This window comes from Strix uralensis, chromosome 3 (assembly GCF_047716275.1).
Source record: "Strix uralensis isolate ZFMK-TIS-50842 chromosome 3, bStrUra1, whole genome shotgun sequence".
NCBI lineage: Eukaryota > Metazoa > Chordata > Aves > Strigiformes > Strigidae > Strix > Strix uralensis.
The window spans coordinates 96,438,635-96,461,533 of record NC_133974.1 but is presented as its reverse complement, the minus strand read 5'-3'; the positions used below and the strand labels follow the sequence as shown (position 1 = coordinate 96,461,533).

The 22,899-nt window shown below is 41.0% G+C and overlaps 1 protein-coding gene across 5 annotated transcripts in view; it reads left to right on the top strand.

The window, feature by feature from the left end:
• The window catches only part of LRFN2 (leucine rich repeat and fibronectin type III domain containing 2), a 160,962-nt gene that overhangs the window by 118,471 nt on the left and 19,592 nt on the right, over positions 1 to 22,899 (top strand). For all 5 annotated transcript variants that reach the window (XM_074863500.1, XM_074863496.1, XM_074863497.1 and 2 more), the window contains one exon: positions 1,293 to 2,685. In XM_074863500.1, coding sequence (XP_074719601.1) covers positions 1,313 to 2,685 — 1,373 coding nt within the window. In that variant the 5' untranslated portion in view covers positions 1,293 to 1,312. The remainder of the gene's footprint in view (positions 1 to 1,292; positions 2,686 to 22,899) is intronic.

Sequence of the window (22,899 nt, the reverse complement as noted above, 5' to 3'; positions counted from 1 at the left end):
AGGGGCTTGGAGACTATAGCACACTATCTTGGAAAAAAAGCCTGGGAGATCCCTTACAAAAATGTAGCTCTTTGTCAACCTGACCCTTTCCTCAGAGGGAAAATGAGGGTTAGAAATGAATGATCTGCCCATTCCTCAGCCCTCCTTGATAGCAGGGTCTGGGTAAGGGAAAGGCAGAAAGAAAACAAATTTACCTATGTCCTGCACATGTGGGAAGAATGTCAGCAAACCTGTGTAAGAACATATTCCCAATCCTGAAGCAGGGTTGTAACTTCTCCCAGACACAATTGGCTCTGTGAGTCAGCCTGTAAATACATTTTGTTTATTCTTCAAAGACACATACCTTATGGCTTAAGCTGGAAAATCATGTGAGAGCTGAAAAAAAGGGAGGTAATAGTGCAAAGAGAAATGGGCAGAATGCAAGGGAGGGCCATGCAAGCAGGTGAGAACTTCTCTGTCACTACAGCAGAAAGGGATGCAGCATGAGAGCATGAGTTTGTCAGAAAGCTTGCCAGGAGTCTAAGGTGGCACAGGTTTCCTCTGCATCTCCTCTCTTTGGAGCTAGATGATGTCATCCTTCCCATAGGTTGGCTGAGCACAGGGTGAATCCAGGTGATGATTATGCAAGTGATTTCTGCTTCCTACGCTGCCTATCATGAATTTTATTATGGGTGGGCAAGTGAACTGACTCACCCCAGGTCTGGCCAGATAATTACATGGTCATTACTAACCACATTACTGAAGGGTAAATATGCAGTTATTTTTATCCATAAAATCAGCTCTTTCAACCCTAAGACTAATTCCACATTATTATGCAGCAGTATGTAATTACTATAAGACAACTTCTACCCTCAAAGAAGCAGCCACTGTTCCAAATGAAATCTTTCAGGGTATTAAGTAAGCCATGCCATCTGACAGCAGGATTTGTCCTCTACCAGCTACCCAATAAAAATTATAAAATTGTAACTAGAAAATAGGTAGTCACAAGACCCTATTACCAGGCATAAGCACTAACAATTCCTATCTCATTCAGGTTTGGAACCAAAACAACTTTTTTTTTTTTTTTTTTTTTTTTTTTAAAAAAAAGAAATGCATTATGTGGAGAAACATGTTGCTATAACACTTAACTTTCCCATCCCAGATTGCTTTAGGTTTTAGTGCTGATTGCTTTAGGTGTGACTCCTGAGAGAAAGCACTGCAAAGTCTCTGTGAAGTTAGATGTTAGGTAAAACATAAGAGGAAAGGTAGTTATAACTGATGATGATCCTTGTAACTCTTTTCATTTCTTGCAGGTACTGTTGCGTGATTTACCATGGAAAAATTGCTCTGCAGCATCCTGGTGTTTGGAATGGCTGTCATGGTCAATGCTTGTCCCAAATATTGTGTCTGTCAGAACCTGTCTGAGTCACTGGGGACTTTGTGTCCCTCCAAGGGTCTGCTATTTGTACCATTAGACATAGATCGAAGGACTGTTGAACTCCGACTTGGGGGTAACTTTATTATTAATATCAGCCGACAGGATTTTGCCAATATGTCTGGACTTGTTGATCTCACTTTGTCCAGGAATACCATCAGTTACATACAGCCCTACTCTTTCACTGACTTGGAGAGCCTTCGGTCTTTACATCTGGACAGCAACAGACTGCCTGACATTGGAGAAGATATTTTGAGAGGCTTAATTAACCTTCAGCATTTGATTTTAAACAACAACCAGCTAAGCAGCATCTCTGATGAAGCCTTTGAGGATTTTTTGCTGACTTTGGAGGACTTAGACCTTTCCTACAATAACCTCCGAAGCATTCCCTGGGAATCTATAAGGAAGATGATAAACCTGCACCAGCTCAGTTTAGATCATAACCTCATAGATTATATTACAGAGGGGACATTTGCAGATCTTCAGAAATTGGCCAGATTGGATCTAACATCCAACAGACTTCAGAAGCTCCCCCCTGACCCTATATTTGCCAGATCTCAAGTAATTCCATTAGCTGTTACCCCATTTTCTCCACCTTTGTCTCTCAGCTTTGGGGGCAACCCACTGCATTGCAATTGTGAGCTACTGTGGTTAAGGCGACTTGACAGAGATGATGATATGGAAACTTGTGCTTCTCCTCCAGGTCTAAAGGGAAGGTACTTCTGGTATGTACGGGAGGAAGAATTTGTTTGTGAGCCTCCTCTTATTACACAACATACTCACAAGTTGCTGGTTTTAGAAGGGCAAACCGCCACACTGAAATGCAAAGCTATTGGGGATCCCACGCCTATCATTCATTGGGTGGCCCCTGATGACCGTCTCATTGGGAACTCTTCGAGGACAGCTGTCTATGACAATGGCACCTTAGATATCCTCATTACCACCTCCAAGGATTACGGGACTTTCACATGCATAGCAGCCAACGCTGCTGGAGAGTCCACTGCAACAATTGAGCTCTCAATTGTTCAGCTCCCTCATCTCAGCAATGGCACAGGCCGAGCAGCCCCACCGAAATCCAGGCTCTCGGACATCACCAGCTCCAGCAAGTCTAACCGTGGGGAAACAAAAGGCCCACCAGAAAGGGCTGTCTTGGTGTCAGATGTGACCACTACCTCAGCTTTGGTCAAGTGGACGGTGAGCAAGTCGGCCCCTCGGGTAAAAATGTATCAGCTGCAGTATAATTGCTCGGATGATGAAGTCCTGATCTACAGGTAAATGAAATTGCTGTTTGGTCCTGTGATGATGGCAGGAGGTAGAAAGCAGGATATGAAGTCTTACTTAGAGGTCACTGATTTGACTTTGAACTGAGGTAGCACTGCCACCAGTAGCATTAGCAGTGCCTGATAAATTTGCATTGCACCTGTCAATTTATCTGTTAGTCTGTTCATCACTCTTCTGTCTAAGTCACACCTTGCAAATCTCTGTAGTATTCATTCCCTAACAACAGGTGTTTTCAGTAAAATTTCCAATTTAGGAAAAAAATAGTACTGTAGTTGGTAGACTCCTTACTAGGCGTAACAAAGAAAGAATAACTTGACAGGCTAAAAGTCAGAAGTTTCCCTTTCCACCTCCTGTAGGTGGGATTGAAACAGACTACTAAGAGAGGAAGCGATGTGGGAGGAAGTTTGTGCTGTCTACCCATAACACAGGCTCTAATTATTCTGCGATTCAAGATTCAGAGTTAGCAAGAGATTTTTCACCTACATGAAAGAGCTTGTTTCTTACTTCACTAACATCTGTTTTACACAACTGTAATGGCTGACAACTTTGGAGCATTTAATGTTTTATACCATATTAAATGCAAGAGGAGATAGAGATAATTTCAAGATCAAGCCCTGAATGTTCATTATGCTCCTTCAGTTCTACAACTCCTCCAACTTTTAATGATGTAAAGCAAGAATCTCTCCTGCAGTGAAGAAGCAATAAATTTTAGGGATTAAAAATGGGTAGGAACAGTACAGAAAAAGTGTTATTGCTTTTTCCTTCTGTCTTGGAAGAATGATTGACAGAGTATGTTCATGCTAGTGATGAATTCCTAGAAACCACCCTTTCCTGGCTTTTTATTGCAAAGGCAGCAATATCAGATGCATTGAGCTGAAGTCTCTCTTTGGCTATATGTGAGCTATCAGCAGAAGTCAGAACCTCGTGGCAAAGTAGAACCAAACACGTAAAGTCCTATAGTTTTATAAGCATCCTGAAGCCAGCAGAGACAAATTGGATCTAGTAGAGGAATAATGGGATTTGGGTTTTGACTCTAATTTGAGAACAAAATCTGGCCAGAACATAGTCAAAGTCATTGATTTCCTCAGTAGGCTTGAGGTTATTATCTGCTGGCCTGCAGACTAATCGGTCCTTCTCCTACTGCCTGTAGTGAGAGCTGAGGCACTAGTCAAGTCACGGTACTCAGCCTGCAGTTCCCAGAACAGACCTTGCTATTTTCTTCTTTACCATAGCATAGTTTTCTTTACCCTGAGAAAGTCAAAACAAGAGGTAGTCAATGTTCACATGATGTTTTTCACTCACCCTTCTCTTAAAATGAAATCTAATTTTAAAGGTGTTTTTAGAACTGAATGTTTAGTTGACATGGACAAAGTTTTGTGCCAGCAATACTTTTATCTCAATCAGTTGTAGAGCAGAAATAATGAAATTATTTATTTAGCTACCCCAAACTTACTCATTCTTTGCCAAAAGTAAGAATATTGACCAGCAAGTCCAAAGAACATTTTTTTAAAAGGACATTTATTCAAATACTGAAATAATCTGTGGAAATTCAGTTCTGTTCACTTCCATTCCTCAATTATAACAATATGTTGAAATAATCAAATTAATTAGCAGGTGGAAATTATTTGCCTTGCTCTGGCTAATGGACAGAGGAACTGGTGTGTTAGCTTTGGGACTTGCAACTATGTGGAGTTAAGTACAATTAAAGGATAAGATAAAACTAAGTAATGATAGAGTATTAGGAATAGAATAAAAGAAAATATGTTAGTGTCAGTTTTTCCTGAGGCAAAGCTTTTGGCAAAAACTCAGCAGTAATTAAGATCTTGAGCACAGTGAAAGTCTGAAAAAACACTCTGAAGGATATGTATAGACATATGACACTGTGTAGTGAATTTGGCCCAGTGAACAGGAATATCCCTGCAACCAGAAAGAGAAGTCTGCAGAGGTTATCAGATGTTGGAATTGGTTGGATGTGTCAATTTGCTGAGGAGGAGGATGGCTAGGGTAAATAAAACAAACAATGCAGAAATGAAGACATGCAATCTAATAGCTGGGGGGGGGTGAGAATCAGGTGCCATGGGCAGAAATGAAAGATGTCATCTTGCCAGCCTGGTCTGGAGAAACAAGTGGCTGCCAAGGTGTCAGTCAGCCCTAAATTCTTATCCTGTCCCCACTGCTGCCTCTCAGTAAGGTTTTGGCCCTTTGTTGCTTTACCTGGTTGTGGTTCAGTTTTCTAGAAGCACAGTAAGGACAGTGCTATTTCCATAAATCTCCCATCAGGGTTTTTTGAGGATTCGTTGATGATGCAGTTCTTTTCATTCACAGCTCTTAAAAGCACTTCACCAAAGAAAACAAATTTTATTTCTCTATATTTTGCACCAGGGAAAAGTGAAACATAGAAAGATGAAATGAATTGTCCAGCATCTGAGAGTTAATCAGTGGCACTCATACTATCAAAACCAGCTCTTATGACTTTCAGTCAGGGAACCGCTCAGTCCCATAGAGTTAATTAACTAAAGCTGTTTTGCTTTAATTGGTCAGATGCATATCACTGCAATGAATGTGGAGAAAAACCTAAGGGAAAAGGATTTCTACAGTGTTCTGGTCTATAAAATGCTGTGTATGTGCTAAATGGGATGCGGTACTGCTTAGCTGCTAAAATGATGGGCATTTAATATATGTTAAGATACACCAGTATGCCAGAACTGAGAGGCACACTGACTGTGCTCAGCTTGAAGGAATCCTGTCTCACTAGTGAGGAATGTATGTACAAAAGACAAAGTTTGCTACATTCTCTACTAGGAATTTTTCATTGAAGTCGTACTCATAATGAAAGAGTGAAAGCAGAAGTTCTTCCGTCCCCATTGATATTTACATCTCTTCTGATCATTGTCCAGGACACCAGTCCCATTCCCACTTCCATCCCAGCTGTGGTCTTCCACTTGCAGGAACTGCAGGTGGTGCAAAGGGGACTATGATGGGGTGCAATGGCCCCATGAAAATTCAAAGGTGTGGGAGATAGTGGCAAGTGTTCTCTGATGGGCCTCCTGATTTCACTGAGCTGAAATGGTGTCAGAACCTGAAGTTTGGCTCTGGATACACCAGTGCCATCATAATGAGAACTGTTTGTCTGCCTCCCCCATGTGACCTTCCCTTGTATTTGTTGTCTCAGGGCCATTGCTGAAGCTATCAGCAGGTTTTTATCTCTTTCGGTGGGTTCAGGATGCATGTTTCTGATACTGATCTAATGAACAAGGTCCTGGATCAGCACTCTGCTCCACACAGCTTCCCAAAGTGAGAAGGAGAAGCTGGAGGGAAGGGAGTGATAGCTTGTGCAAACACCTCAAAGAGGCAGCTTGTTCAATATCAACTTGCAAAGACAATGACTGCCCCTAGCATTGGCACCAAATCAATAACCTGAGGCTGCTCAGAGGTGACATGTTATATTATCTTTTATACATCATTGGCAAAATGGAATTATTATCTCTTTAATGGAGCATTCACTTAACTCTTAGTGGTATCTCAGAGCTTCCTTTTTTGCCTTGACCTGTGTTCATATTGACAAAGATCCTACAACAGGGGCCTGTGCTGGAGATACATGTCACACCATTGCTTTACTGATCTATATGTGCTCCTAATGAGCTCTTTCTTTCTCTCTGACTTGTCCTTGCACTGTTTTTAGTAATAATACTTTCAAGATAATGACATTGTTTCACCTGGAACAGAACCAGAATTCCTCTTTTTTCTAAGAAGAGTGAGAGGAAAGCTTGTTTTGCTTTTTCATTTTTTTTTATTTGCTTTTCTTGTTTTTTTCCTTGCTTTGTATTTTTTCCCTTTTCTGATTTACGTTGGTTATTTATTCTAACTTTTCTTTCCTGTTCACTCTCCTTAACTGTCCTATTCATCTTTGTGCCCTTCAAACCTATGCTACCCTGGATGGAGAAAATGGAAACTGTTGGTAATGTTATGAAGCCACATTATGGCCAACAGGTGCCACAGAGAGAACAGATTGTTATCTACATCTTCTGTTCATATACACAGGTTATAAGAGCAGGCCCTTTTAAAATGGAAATTAAAATTTTTCTGAAAACTGCAAGTCATTTTTTTAAACTACTGTCACATAAAAAGGTCCCTTGGCTGGCGCATGTACCCATGGTTCATGCTGCTTCAATACAGCAAACCGGATATACATGAGCACTAATGGGATGCACCCACGAGTACTGAAGGATCTGGTTTAGTGTCAGTGCGAGGCCATTAACTTTGAACAATCATGGCACTTGGGAAAGATACCTGAGAACTGGAGGAAAGCAAATATCACTCCTATCTTCAAAACAGGCAAGAAGAAAGACACAGGGAACTACAGGCCAGTCAGCCTCACCTTAATCCCTGGGAAGGTGATAGAGTAACTAATCCTGGGAATCATTTCCAGGAAGATGTGATGGACAAGAAGGTGATTGGGAGTCATCAGCATGGATTCACAAAGTCATGCTTGACAAACCTGATAACCTTTTATGATGAAATAACTAGGTTGGTAGAAAAGGTGAGAGCAATAAATGACTTCACTAAGGCTTTTGACACCGTCTTATAAGATCCTTGTAGAGAAGCTGATGAAGTGTTCACTGGATGAGCAGTGAGGTAGATTTAAAACTAGCCAAATGGCTGAGCCAGGAAGGTTGTCATGATCAGTGGTGTGAAGTCTAGTTGGAGACCAGTAACTAACAGTATACCCCAAGAGTCAATACTGGTCCACAATCTATTTAACATCGATCCCTTTTAATTTCATTAATGACCTGTATGATGGTGCTGATGACACAAAATTGTAAGGAGTGGCTGATAGACCAGTGTCATGCTGTCATTCAGAGGGCCCTCAACAGGCTGCAGAAATGCGCTGAGAAACCACATGGTATTCAACAAAAGGAAATCCCAAGTCCTGCCTCTGAGGAGGAATAACCCCATGCACCAGAGATGCTGGGGCCACCTGGCTAGAAAGCAGCTTTGCAGAAAAGGACCTGGGGGTCCTGGTGGACACAAGATTGAACATGAGCCAGCAATGCACCCTTGCCATAGAGAAGGCTAATTGTATCCTGGGCTGCATTAGGACCAGTGTTACCAGAAGGTCAAGGAAGGTGATGCTTCCCCTCTACTCAGCACTGGTGAGGCTGCACCTGAAGTACTGTGTCCAGTTATGGCTCCTCAGTACAAAAGAGACATGGGCATGCTGGAGGGAGTCCAGAAAAGGGCCACTAAGATGATTAAGGAACTGGAGCACCTCACATATGAGGAAAGGCTAAGAGACCTATGACTATTCAGTCTGGAGAAGAGAAATCTCAGGGGGAACTTATCAATGTGTACAAATATCTGAAGGAAGGGTGTAAGAAGACAGAGTCAGGCTTTTTTCAGTGGTGTCCAGTGCCAGGACAAGAGGTACCATCTGAAGGTACCTAGGAGGTTCCATCAGGAAATACTTTTTTACTGTGATGGTGACTGAGCACTAGCACAGGTGGCCCAGAGAGGTGGTGGAATCTCCATTCTTGGAGATACTCCAAAGCCATCTAGACATAGTCCTGGGAAACCAGGTCTAGGTGGCCCTGCTTGAGCAAGGGCGTTGGACAACATGACCTCCAGACGTTCCTTATAACCTCAACCATTCTGTGATTCTGTAATCCTGAGTGCCACTCAGGTGGGCACTTCCTCTGACACTGAGCTAATCACTGCAGAAAAGATATTTCTAACTGTTCCTCTAGAATAGTACAATACAATTTACGAAGGCTAGAGTCAAGTGAATTTGGGTATGCTTAGACAGTTTTTAATGCAGCAACTTTCCTATTCTTTCATCCTTTTCTGTAGTATAAAGGACCCTTAAACACACACCAATGACAGTAAATGTGTATTGTACCCATGACTTTTAGCCAAGACCAGAAGTTTGTTACAAAATGCAAAACTGAAAATCACTTCTTATTTGAAGGAAAAACAAGCAGGAAGAGTAACCAATGTCCAACAGAGAAAGAAATGGAAGAAGAACATGCAAAGCAATGTCTGTCCTTAGATTCAGGGTTAAAGGAGCAAACACTAGGAGACCTGCTCTATCATAGAAATTCTACCTGCTCCTGGGAAAGTTCAGAGTACATTTTTCTCAGTCTAGACTCTCCTTTCAAAAGTGTTTTAGACATTTGAGAGCATCAGACTTAGGATCAGTGGAATTTAGGCACTGGCATACTTAATTCATTTTTAATAAGGTATTGAACTGAAATATAAAAAATTATCTTTGGGCCTCAGCTTCCCGTTTGTAACTTGGGGTGACAGCACTGCCTTGCCTCATAGGGATAAAGACGTTAGAAAATATTATGGAACCAGGAGCCCACATAAATGGAAAGACTGGAGAGGCTTTGAAGTCATTGTGTGGTCTGCAGCAACAGGGATAATGATTAAGGTGGAGCATTATATAACTGCAACACTTGAATTCAAGTAAGGACAGAGATTGTATCTTTTTTATGAGTAGAGCACCCTACATGATGTGGGACCAAATCTCAGATTTGGCCATTAGGCATTGGTGTAATATACAAATTCACCACTGTTTCAAAAGATGAATAAATCTGCAAGTGTTTTGTAGAACTTCCTAGGTCATACTGAGCCTGCTGGCTGTGTTTTGAATTAAACCAATGATACAGCCACTTAAAAATGTGCATGTGAAGTGCAACACTGCCATTAGATTTATGAGAGATTTAGGTCTGTTTTATTTTGTGGTATTTCATACTAAGAGTGATAAAAACAACTGTACAAATTAAGAATTACTGTAGCACTATAGTCTCCCTAGCTTATAAATTCAGCACTGGAAAAAAAAAGTATTTTATATATTTCTGAAAGCTTATTTTTTCCATATATATTTTATGTAGCAGGCAGTCTAAGCATTAAAATATGAATAAATTACTTCACATCTCCAGTCTATTTAAACAATAGTGCTGTGGATTTGATTACTTAAACAATATAATAATGGTTTACATTTACACAGACTTTTATTACAGACTGGCTGAACAGAGATCACTCCACCAACCACTGCTATCCTGTCACCTCTGTTAAATATTAGCTGCAGTTTTGCAGTCAGGTGATAGTGCAATTCCATTTTATGAGCAAAAAATAACTTCAACATTTGCACTTATGGATACTTTAACCTAGGTAGGAAGTAATTAAATGAGCCTGAATTTCCCACAGCATAGTGGGATAAATATACCCATATACTCTTCCAGTCAACTGCATTTCAATAAGAAAAGGCTTTATGACCAAGGTGCTGCAAACTTCAGAAATATCTAAGTTGTGTAAGGATGTTCTCTCAAACAGCAGTGCCACACTGAATACCAGGTACTGAATACCATCAGTAAGGATGCCACTATCTAGATTGCTAATGCTTCTTGCAACGCAAGCCTTTTGTGTGGAGATCCACCAGATAAAGTCTGAAAACAGAGGAAGCCATGCCCTTTTGCTGTTCTCAAGAGCCTGATGCTGTAGTAAAACATGATTGTATTATTTTCTCTCTGAGGAAAGTTAGAAATACATAGTTCTGGTCATTTTAGAAAAGGCAGAGGATTAATGTATTCTGAAAGGTCTGAACATCTGTCCTTACTCATGACTTGGACAGTGGGTTCATACAAATGAAGACTTGCATGTAAATGCCTGGCACTCTTCTAGCGCTTTTTCAGTTCCACCCTTGTCTTCAACCTCGTTAGGTACTGACCTTCCTCCATGGCTCACAGCTGGTGCAAAAAACCTTCTTCAGCCTCAACATGTCAGCTGAACTATCCCAGTTGCATTGTATCCAGGATACAAACCTTGATTTGGTCAAAGCATTTATATATTTAAACACTGAATAAAATAACCATTGGGAGGAAGGACATCACATGAAGACATTAATCATCATGTATTAATCATTTGTATTTGACAGGTTGAGACAGCAACTGTATAAAAATAAAAACGTGAAGTCACAGTCCCAAAGAGAAGAAAAATTTATATAAGCAGAGCAGGGGAAAGTTTGACATGGACATTTCATACTTCAGGTTATTTGAGAGTGGTTTGTAGCAGTAGTGTGCATTGACTTCTAGAGGACCCTCAGCAAGTGCAGGCTTGCTGAAAGACATCAGACATAATGAAGAAGCTGCTTCACAGAAGCATGTATTTTGGGACTGTGGGGTTTTATTTGCATCTGTAGAAAAAATTTTATCTAACCTTTTCTTTTTGTCTCCCTTGCTGGGAGAAGGGTTTTTTAAGGGTTGTTTTTTGTTTCTTTGTTTGTTTGTGCTTGTTTTTTTCTTCCCCTGCCCCCCTTGAAATATGAGAAATTTTTGAAGAATAAGAAACAAAATGTTGTGAAAATGAGAAAAATTATTGCCAGATAATGAAGTAAAAAATGGAATTATAAAATACAAAATAAATATAATAAAAATATGAAAATATGAAAGAATTAGGGAAAAGTAGATGTACATCTTAATGCTGTCACTGAAGTCATCCTAGACTGTTGTGACAAACAATCATCCACCTGATGCTTCTATAGAAACTCATGAGAAATCCATTGGTCGGAGGCAGTCTAGTTCATGATGAGCAGAGGCAGACCATGCAAATGCTGCCCAGACCAATATTTTCCTGCTTGATAACTGCCACAGAAAGGCAAAATACTAAATGGCCACTTATCCCTACAGGAGATATGTCACTTTATGTGAATATGTGAGACCTATTTGAGGGCGTGTCACAGGGTGTTTGCAATACTGCTGCCCATGCTGCAGTGTCCCAGCAGAGCAGAGAAGGGCACACAGAGCAGGGCAGGACATCTCCTTTCCCTGACTTGGAGGCATTCCCATTTCTTTCGAAGTTTATCAACTGTCAAATACCATTTAGTGAGGTATGTGGAGAGGTGGTATGCTACAGCTCTACCCCCAAGCTCAGCCTCAGAACCTGAATACAAAGGTGAAGAGCCTGATTCTCATCTCAGCCCCTGTTGTGCTGCTGGGAAGTAACCTCACCACAGCCAGGTGTGTTGCACAGGGTGGAAAAGAAATCAGAATCGGTTTTCAGCATAAGACAGCACTACTCCCATTTTATCTCTGCTGCTAATTATTTATTTAGCTCATCAAAGGCTCAGCATTTTTATTTGAGGGGAATTCGGGATGAGCAAATGCTTTCACGTAACATCTGCCACATCCACTCTCTCAGCTGGTCTGAACCCAAATGCTGTCACCACCCATCATTGCAATAACATACTACACATCTGATGCCAAAATGAACTATTGAAATAAGATTTTGATTAAGCTTCAGGTGAGTCAACAATTTAATGTCTAAATGGAAAGTTTTAACATATTCAGATTAATACCATTCCTGAATACGAAGAAGCCAGCACACTGTTGCACAGTTACCACTATATTTCTTATTTCAAATCTAGGACAGATTTATAGCAGTTCATGTGCTGATCTGTGCAGAAAAACTGTTGCCACTTGCTGACTTCTTAACCGTTACAACCTCCCATGTCATTTGTAGTCATGAAAAGTAATAATAGTTAGCACTGATAGTTACCAATGTTAACTGATCAAATGCTTGACTGAAGGCTTGACTCAAAGCCCTCAGAAATGAGCAGCCACCATTAACTCTGATGGGCTTTGGTTCAGCCTGGAAATAGTGCATTTTAGGGATTACCATTTTTTTCTAGAGAGGCAGATGGAGAAAGGATGTTAAATAGTTTGCTCAAGGTAATTCAGTAAGCCAGTGGAAGAAACAACATGCCTACAGAATCACAGCTGGGAGTAGTTCTGATTTAGCTTTCAATGTGTTCCTAATAAAGTCTTTCCTCACATTTCAAATCTGATAATTTCCCCTCACAATGTTATGATTTGGGGAGAAAATATAGCATTCTTGGTGTTGTTACTGTTCTTGAATACAGGCTACAAATCTGTTTGACTTGGAAAAGGCATCTTCAATAGCATCAAACTCGGATCAGGGCTTCACTGTAAGTATGCACCTACACAACAGACGTGTTTCATCTCCTTAAAGGAATAGTGAAACCAATGAGGCTTGATTTCCTCCATAGTTTGTATATGTAATGTTCATTTAAACACCCAAGGTGCTCCACTTGATGTCTGAGTTTTCGTTTCTTCAGGTGGTGTCTGCAACAGGTTCCCAATACTTCTCGTCTCTCCAGCACTGACCCACCGAGTTCCAGGTGGTGTCAGAGATCCACTCTAATCCTTTCCTCTTTTTGGGTCACAACTACTGACATCTAGGTCCTTTTAGGAGACATGGAAAAAGTATTAGTGACCACAGAGCATGACAACTACTTCTAGCCTTTCTGTATCTGAGAACCTCCTCCCTCCCCTCACTTACATTTTATTTTAACTGGGACACCAGCAATCCAGGCAATCTCTAGACTACTAAGAAATGTCCTTCAAGAGTGGTGACCCTATAGCAAAAGTAGTGGTGAAAACTACCGGCTTGAAGGAGGGGATGATTTATTTTTATCCACAGGTGTTTTGTGAGAGAGTTATAAATAAAAAGGAAAAGCTTAAAAGCATATTGTATTACTAAAACATACTGAGTTCCTAAAATTTGCCTTGCCAGTTTGAGATCATTCTGCTTAACTTAGCTCCCACTTGCTCACTCACAGGCTACAGGCTGTGGGTATGTGAAACAGGGTGTCTTGACAGCTTTTGCCTCCCCAGTCATCTGACACCCTACCCCATACAGCTCCCCTCTGAAGTCACAGAAAGGCTTTTTACCCATTTCAAGGATGTCTTTGTTTTAGATTTTTGGTAGGAAGGACTTGGAGGAGGACACCTGTTCCTCGTGTAGCAGGTTCTTGATACTCCATCTCTCCAGCACTGACCAGCTGAGTTCATTCTAACTGCGGGCATTGTTTTGGCATTTGTGCAAGAAATTATGTTTAAGTTTTTATATAGGACTATTTTATCTATTAAATACATGAGACAGGACAAGGAGGATGGCAGGGGGAGAATAAGTCAAAGTTACAAACACAGCCAAAACCCAGTGCCTTATTTCACTGCCACAACTGCAGACTCACCTATCTAATTGCTTGTTCTGAATTTCCTATTATACCCTCTTTCTTTCATACCAAGCTTTCTACTTGTACACACAGGTTATTTCAGAAAAATTGTACTTTTTTGTACAATGATTGCACTGATTAACCCTAACATATGATAGCAATGATGCAGCTTGTTTCCGTAAAGAAAAGACTTAAGAGTCATCATTTGAAAAATATAGAACTGAAAAAGGAACAGTATTGGAAAAATAAAAAAGAATATACTGGACTAAATAAATTATATTATAAAGTTTTCATTAGCTTTGGCTTTTATAAGCCTGGTTATTCTTTGATTTGCCTATAATAGGCAGATTTTCTGAGTAAAATATATGCATTCAGAGTGAGCAAAAACAACTCTTCAGGTGATCCAGTACAAGGTGGATGCAATATATGTTTCTCATTTAAACTTATTTCGAATCTTTAATTGAGATGTTGATGGTGAGTAGTCTTTGTGTTAATGCTCTGGCCAGGGAAGGATGAAAGAGGAGGATTTCAGACACGCTGAGGAACTTAAAACTTGAAATCAGATTCATACTCTATGTAATTTTTCGAGTGTTGTAGGTTTCCAATGAAGGCTCTACTACAAGGAAGTCATTTATCCTTTCAGTGTTCTTGAAAAGGCACAGGAGAAATGTAGCTCAAATTTTCAATGGTAAAGAAAGAAAATGTGAGGTAATGGATGTCTTTGAAAACATGATATGGGTTATTTCATCGTCATAGTACCCTTTTCCCCCAAACATGTCTTGTTTTACAGTCTAATATGAGGGCAGTACAGACATGTACCCTGTAATTCGTAATGATCTGTAATAGGGCCAAGCACAAAGGTAATCCAGTCCTAGGTGAGGATAACAGGCTAGTACTGCAATCTAAAGAAACCTTGAAACTATAATGCCATTGAGAAATTTCTGTGTTTAAAATTAAATGTTCTGATTTTCATAGCAGAGTAAAAGCAGCCCAACCAGCAGGCTGATCTGCACTATTGCCACAGCCCTGCTGATGTCTCAGAGTCACAGTGCGATCATATTAGGTCCCAGAGTGTTTGACAAGAATTCCACAAAGTAACACTGCCCCCAAAGGAAACAGGAATTGGCTTCAGCCTTTGGCAGTGGGCACTGCAGAGTGGAAGCAAAATCACCCATCTGCCACAGCAACAGAGAGGGATACACTGGTGCTGGGCAAGAGAGAGACACCTAGCCTGGCATCCTTGGATGGGAAAGAGCTCATCCCCTAGAGGCTACAGCCATGCTTTAGGGTGCCTGAAAAATCCCTAAATCCCTGTAGACAATAAGATAAGGCTATTCCATAACTTTCTTCTGTTCAGCTACTCCTGGTTTACAGATTAGTTTATTTGCAGAGATGAACAGTTTGAGACAGCCAGCACTAGGTGTGAATTTGTGCTGAATTTTCCCATCTGTCCTCTCTTCCCTTCCCCTTGTATTGCATTGAATTTGCCTAGGTTTAAATTTTGTAATATATTTATTACCTCATAATTTACTTCAACAAGAAAACAAATAAAGAGCTGTTTGCTCAACCCAAACCATTTTTTTTTAATTACTTATTTTTTTATTTGATCGGCTTGGATTGTGGAATTGGTTCTCATGTAGATACCCCAAACCATGCTCTGAATTTTTCTCAGAGTGGGGACTGCACAGGCAGTAGCTGCCCGATAGACATATGGGCAGCTGACAGCATCAAGGCACCCCACCAGCAGCTCTGTCGTCTGGCAGATTGCCTCAGAGAGTCAGGCTTGATGAATCAGTCCTTCTGCCGGTGCTGGGAGGGTGGGGGACGCCTGCGCCTCTTCTCCAGAAAGTTGCTGCAGAATGAGAAAGATACATAGCAGTGAATCCTGAGCCTCCCTGCCTGTTGCACTGCAGAGTTGGGATGGCAGCGTCCAAGTGAACTTGAATCTTGTTAATTTGAGTATGTAGAGTCAGAATTTCAGCTTGATTACTCTGGGGCAAGTATGGGTCACTAGCCTGGTGCCTGCTCTTCTCTCTGCTGCATGCAGAGGTTCATCGCATGGGGAGGAATTTGACAGCACTGCCAAGGCTGGGAAATGGGAGACAGGAGAGAAAATGAAGGTAATCAGCTTGAAACCATCTTGTCTCTCTGTTCCTCTTCCCTTTCATCCCTAAAAGGGAGTCAGATGTTCACGTAAGATAAACAGGCAATAGAACCAAGAGGACTACTGCTTCTCTCCTCCACCCCTTGATCCTTGCAGCCTCCTCTGGTTGCTGTTTCAGTCAGTGACATGACAGTGCCTTGCTTTCAGAGCAGGCAGAAGAAGGAACAGCCACCACGGAAGGAGTCACCTTCAGAACTTGGCTCCTCCCATCCAGGGCCTCATAGCACCTGGGGTGGTTGCTGGCACAGGGTGCTGGCTGAGCAGAGGGCGGTGACAGCCCCATCTTCTCTGGGTAGTGTCACACAAACTTCCTGCACCCTCAGTGGCACTAGCGATGCTGCAGTCTCCTGATAGAACAACAGTGCAGAAATACCTCTGATAGATACTTGGCTCTTGGATGATTTGCTTAGGGAGATGAAACACGTTGAGGACACAAGGCTATAGATATGGCTAGTAGTTTAAGTTCTGTTTTCTTTCTCTGGGAGCACTAATGCCTTTTCTGAGGTGAAGGACTGTTTGCAAGGCTAAGGATGAAATAAACACTGGGAGCAGGATTCACGCCCGTGAAGTGTTAACAAAAGCCTGAGGGACTGAAACAGTCCCATTTCAGGGCTCAGTACTGCACCTTTGTACAACACCAGGTTGGAGTGCGATGAAGAGGTGGTGAGACCTTGTGCTATACAAACTCTGCCTAATGGAAGCATATGAGGTTTTAGCTGTTTGAGTTTTTTTCCCCACTAAAACATAATATTGTTGTTTGTTTCACCTTTTCTCTTTGTTTTCCCCATACGGGCTCTCTCATGGTAGATAATTATATTGGCTGTGGTTTAATTAGTTTAATTATGGCAGAGCTGGAGTATTTTTCAGAGTAAATGCTTTTATTTACTTGTTCTTAAGCAGCTTCCATTTGGGTTTTCTCCTAGAATTTTCTTTGTATTTCATTGTGTGGTAGCACAGGTGTTTATAACTGGTTTCACTGGGGTTTATTGAATATGCTGGTTATCCAAGTAGAGTGAAAGGAATAGCACTTTGGAGGGCAGAGGTAGCATACTCCTGGGAGTAGCACACTGCCATAAAACTTTGTACAAAATTTAATTGGTATTTTGCTTTTAGAGTAGAAAACGATAATGATATAGCTTTACTCCAGAAGAAGTGATTTTAACCTTCATATTAACACCTTTAAAGGACACACTTTGTCTAGCAAGTATAAGGCTTTCTGAATTTGTCCTTTGCATCTCCAAACAAAAAAAAATTCCTTTTTCTTTAGCAGGCTTAGTTTGTCAGTATAGAAATCTTGCTCCTGTTGCTAGCTGTACTGTAGGCAAAGATTTAGGTGCTCACTGAGATGCTGAACTAGAAGTTACAGGAGAATGGAATCAAAGCTGTCTGGTCATTCTTGAAAAACCCAAAGAAGACAAGGACTAGCACAGAGAAGCAGGCAAGGAGAACCGCTCCTTGGCCTGATTAACCCACATAGTAGTAAGGTTGATGTTGCTGCAACGTGGAATTGTAACATGTGATTAGGCCAGTGGTGCCTCACTCCGGCAAAGTCCTACAGTTTTCTGTCCAAATCCTTTTGGTGGCGATGGCCAATCACACTCCTCCATTCCTTGCTATTTCATAGATGTTCATTTAGAGTTGCTAGATGTATTGAAGGCAGTGTTGAGCAAAGTCTTAGTAAGACTCTTTGCTATCTCACTGCTTTCATTGTGTGCGTGTGGGGGGGTGTGCTGTAGACAATTTTATTCTTTTTTTTTCTTGGCACCCCTTGGTTGTAGCTAGTCACAGTAACAAGGCCAGGGCTTTGATGAAACATTTGGGAACCTGAAATTACTATGAACTTACTCAGGATCACGCTCTAGCTCAAAGTAGCCAAGCTGTGTGACCTTACAGCTGCATGGTGCTGAGAAGCTTCCAGCTTTGCTAGTCATGGGGACCACCTGACAGTTTTCTGGTCCCCATAACTCCCCAGTTAAGATTGGATTAACATGCTTGCCGAGCTTCATGTCCATCAGTTAGTGAAACTGTATATGTCTGCACTAGATTAAAACCTGTTTTTTACCCCTCTTTACATGATTTCAGTCCAGAAACTTTCCAAGTTTTTAGGGTAGCAAAGGGAGTCCAGGAAAAGCCATACAAACAGAGGACATGATCTGCAAGTGTTTTCCTGGCTTCTGCCATTTTCCTCTCTTCTGCATAACTGTGGTTAAGCTCGTTGATTTTTACTAGTTTCCAAATATTGGCAAAATTTTGAAACTAGTGCCTCAGTTTACCCAAAGCAAACCATAATCTGCTGTATAATGGGACAGAACCACAAAGTAATTGATTGTTCCTTACATTGAACAAGGAGCAGATTAAAAAACTAATTAAACAAAAAAAAAAAGATCCACACTAGTTGGTTTCATAGTCATTGCAGCAGCATGCAACATCTGTTTAGCACACCCTTCAACCACCTGCCTCTGCAATGGCTATGAAGAAGCATACCATATATCAACTCAGTTTTATTTCCTAGCCCTGTTTAAAATGGAACAAACCCTGGAATATCTTTCCCATGGGAATTTCCAATATTGCAACATCTGTTTCTGTCAAGAATCAGGCTGAAAATTCTCCATAACCGTTGCTTTGTTTGTTTATGCAAAGAAAACTTTTAAAGTGTTTCATTTGGAAATGCGGAAATGTTGCTATCAGTCTCTTTGTGGATGTTACAGCTTTGGGAGTGACAGCCTCATTCCCACCATACATCATGCCCCTTGGCGAGTTATTCTCCTCTTGGAAGGAAAGCTCCCTAAATTCATTGCATTCACTTTGCTCTCTCTCCCCTCACCACAGAGGTCTTCCCTCCCTACATATTGTCCCTGCTTTCTGCCCCTGCAGTGGCGAAGGGACCGTCAGGGTGTACAAGGAGAAGAGGCTGCTGTCTGTGGGGGAGTGGGAAAGCAGCGGAGGATGTGGTGGAGGAGCAGAGCAAGGGCTGGAAGTAGAGCAGACCTCCCAGATGACAGGGAGAGGAAGAACATTGTAGCTCCCCACAGCTATAGCTTTCCTTTTCATTCTCCTGTCAAGAGAACTAAAAAATGGATCTAACAGAAACCCCTATTTTAACACTAAAAATGTGTTTCGTTTGAGGTATCAGATCAGCTTTGCCATCAGAATATCAAGGTTTTGCTGGATGCATCTAGTGTTAGTGCATGTAAGAGCTTTGAACACATGGTCTGAGATACATCCAACTAATGCAAAATACTTGTGCACTTTACACAGGCTCCCTCGGGGAGGGGATGATTTGGCGTGAGTAATGAATCCCTCTGCCAGACAGAAACTGAATGTCTCTGCCTTATGCAGCCACAGCTGCAGGAGCTGAAAACCTCCGGCTGAAGTTCGTGTCCTGGGAGCCATCACATTTTTCAGTTGTTCTCCAACACTAGCAATAGAAACCACACTTGTCCCATCCCAGCTGCACCCTCCCTGCTAAGGTTTGCACTTGGGTGAAACAATAAGCCCCTCTTATATTTTCATCTGTTTTGCTCAATTATGAGCACATGATGCTCTGTCTTTTTCCTTTGCAGTGACAGCACAACTTACCAGGTGACACACATTGCTGTTTATCTGCAGTGCTGTCTCTTACGTGTTGTTTTAATGACAGTTCAAAAAGGCAGAGAATTGCACAACATTTAGCTAAAGGCAGAGGAATTAAGATGGAAGATACAATATGAAAAGGGTGACATATGTGAACACGTAAAAAGGTACATGAAGGAAGAGGGATCAATTTGGAGGAAAAAAAATCTTTATTCTTCCTCCCCCTTTCCATTTCCAAATATGAATTATGAATTACATGTAACTTTGCTTAATGCAATCCTTATTTCTTTTAATTTTGTTCTACAAATCAAGAACTGAGTAGAGCTAAGTGACAACAGACCGCTTGTCGGGACTAAATCCTCTTTTTCCACTTGAGATTTCTTCAGCTTTATTTTCTATTCAGAATTATCAAACTGGAGGTTTTGTGACACTTTTTGCTAACTAGTGTCATTATGAGAGCTATGACTTTCAACTTCTCTATGCAGACATTTTTTTGTTTAAATGTTTCTGCTAGATAAATAATTTGGGACTGTGTTTTATGCTTTGACTGCTCTCTTCTCACTACTATTTTGAGATACCTTTTATGCTAACCATTATCTTACTGAGCACAGGTAGATGAATATATACTTAGGACACAGTTTCATCAGTCAACATAGGATGTTCCTGATACATGTATTTATCATATACATAATGGCAACTACACTTGAGATAATCACAGGTGGAAGCAACCTGCTGTGAGGACTCAAAGATGAGAAATACAATGCTTCCAAGGATGGGTTAACACACATGGTTCTCTAAAAATTCAGTATTTTCCTTACTCTAGCATAGGGGTAACATGAGGTGCTTTCTTTTGCTGTAGAGCAGGCCAGGAATGGAAGCAGAACAGACTTTTCTGTGGGTTCCAGTCCTGTTTTGCATCCTCAGAAGCTATGGAAATTTCACTGCTGTTCAGTCAGATTTGGATAAGCACCAAAACTTTACAGAGACTGACTATTCAAAGAAATATTCAAGCTTTTCTTAATTAGGCCACTGCTAATTCTAAATAGCTATAGGTAGAAGAACTCAGAAAATTGTAGATCTTTTTCCACCAAAATGAAAAGTGAAATTATACAACATGTAAGAAAAATATGTAGGAAATAATATTCTATTCCATTAAAATTTTAAAAGCTTTCACTGAGAAACAAGCACTAAAAAAGAGCTTCCTAAATTCTGCTTTTGAAAATAGATAGCTGAAAAGGCTACATTTTTTTTCTTGAATGTGTGAACACTCTTATGAAAAATAAAAGATACAAATACAACTACTTAATTTTAATATTTTTATGTTTTTAAATTAAACCACAGCTTCTGAGAACTACAGGAGACTTTTCTGTTATGAGTCCAGAAAAGCTCTGTTTAAACTTCAAAGCAGAACTTTACGGTGTGTAGCTGTTGGTTCCTACAGTTAGCATTTTGGCAATCTTTCATGCCTTCTGTTTTTTTTTACGAAGAAGTTGAATGTAGTGGACAACCTACACAAACAGACTGCCTGGCTGCCCAGGAAAGGTTTCTGTACCACCTAGGTCCAGCATCTAGTTTAGACAGTGATTGCAGAGGCAGCTCAAGGAGAGTTGCTCTTCGTCCCCTCGCCAGCTCCAGCACGCAGTCAGAGCGGAGTGACAGCCACCCTCCCTTTCCCTGGGGCTCATGTCTCAGATGGACCCATGAGCTGGGCTCACCACAGCCCCAGACAGCAGAGCTGGCCCCTCATGTTACCAGGATGGGGACAAGACTCTGTCTCTCTGTAGTAGGTTTTGAGCTCTGGCCAACCAGGAAGGTGGAGCTTTTAGTGGTTGAGCCATTTGTAGATGATGCACTAGTCTAAATATAGTCCAGATCTCTCTGATACATGAATTTGTGTTACAGAGCTATCAGAAATAAAAATTTTGATGGCTAAAATCGGCAAATAGATCTCCAAATGACGTGACTGATATACTACTCCCACAGGCGGTCCTTTTGAAGGCTGGTGCGTGATGTTATTATACAGCTGCTTTTGGGATAAGTCATGTACTTCAGAATGTGCTTCCCAGCACAACTGCAAATGAAATGACTGCTGCAGATGCAGATGCTGTGGACAGTAAGTGATGTCTGCCTGTCTGACATTTTCTTCCTGCAAATTGAACAACAGAGAACAGAGTATAGAAAATGACAATAACCAGCCTTAAATTACTTCTCTGATTTCTCCTAAATCTGATCTCGTTTCCCCCCTTTTGTGCTACGTGCACATATTAATCTGAAAACTATAACCTGACTTGTGAAGAAACTCCTAGAGAGCTGGCAATTTTTTGTTGGCTTGGAAAGATTTATGGATTTATCTGTTCCAGGGATGTTCCATCATTCTCAGGTGCTGAAGCTTTGAGTGAGTTATGGCCCCGAGGAGAGTGAAATGCAACTATTAATCACTGGCAGCAATGGGATATCCTCCATGGGCATCATGTGCCATTGTCAGTAGATCACAGAACTCCTGTTGACCTTGAATGGAGACAAGTAAAGGATAAAGGCCATCTTTATTTCATCTACACAATGAAAGTTTGAAAATGGCTTGTCATGAAAGCATTAAAGATCTGCTGCACAAAACCCTTGGGCTGAATGATACTGGCTTCCCCCACAGACTTTCTGATGATCAAAGTGGTAGTAGAGGCACCTTAGAACTGAGTAATACTGTAGAAACTGTAGCTAACATGCTAAGCTGAAAAGACACTGGTTTTACATTCTTCTGTGTTCATGTGGTCCTGTGACCTTCAGAAAAAGCTTCTAAATGTTTGGGGTTTTTTTTCTATGTCTCTCTTAATAGTGATAATAACACACAGAAGTACCTCACAGTCACAGGCACGTTTCAAGTGGAAGTGGCTAGATACAAAACAAATGACCTATCTCTAGACACTCCAGAGCTGCCTTTAAATACATGGGACTACATTCTTTTTCCTTTTACACATGAAATGACATAGTCTTCCTTTTTCCATGGTGTCTTTGCATCCCCTTCATTTTCAACCAGTTGTTCTAGGTATTTTCCCTTAAATAAACTCTGCATACTTCTCTTCATATTTATCATGGCTTGGGCAGATTGCCTGTGGCCATTTGGACCTTTTCAAGCCTATTCCTCAATCATTTTCTGAGGAGCCATTGACTATTTAGCCAGTCATCTTGACCAATAACAGATCATCCATCTCCCATGACATTACTATTTATATTCCAAATATCCACAACTGCTGCCCTCCTCCCCCAAGTATAGAAGCTCATACCATCCCCTGACTCTTCCAAAAGCAAAATTCACAACTTTAGTAATTCACAACAGCTTTAAATAGGCTGACTGTCTCCATCCTGCCTCAAAGTCCATTGTTTGCTTATTGGTTTCTCTTTATATGGAGACTTGTAAAACACTTTATATTTCGCAGA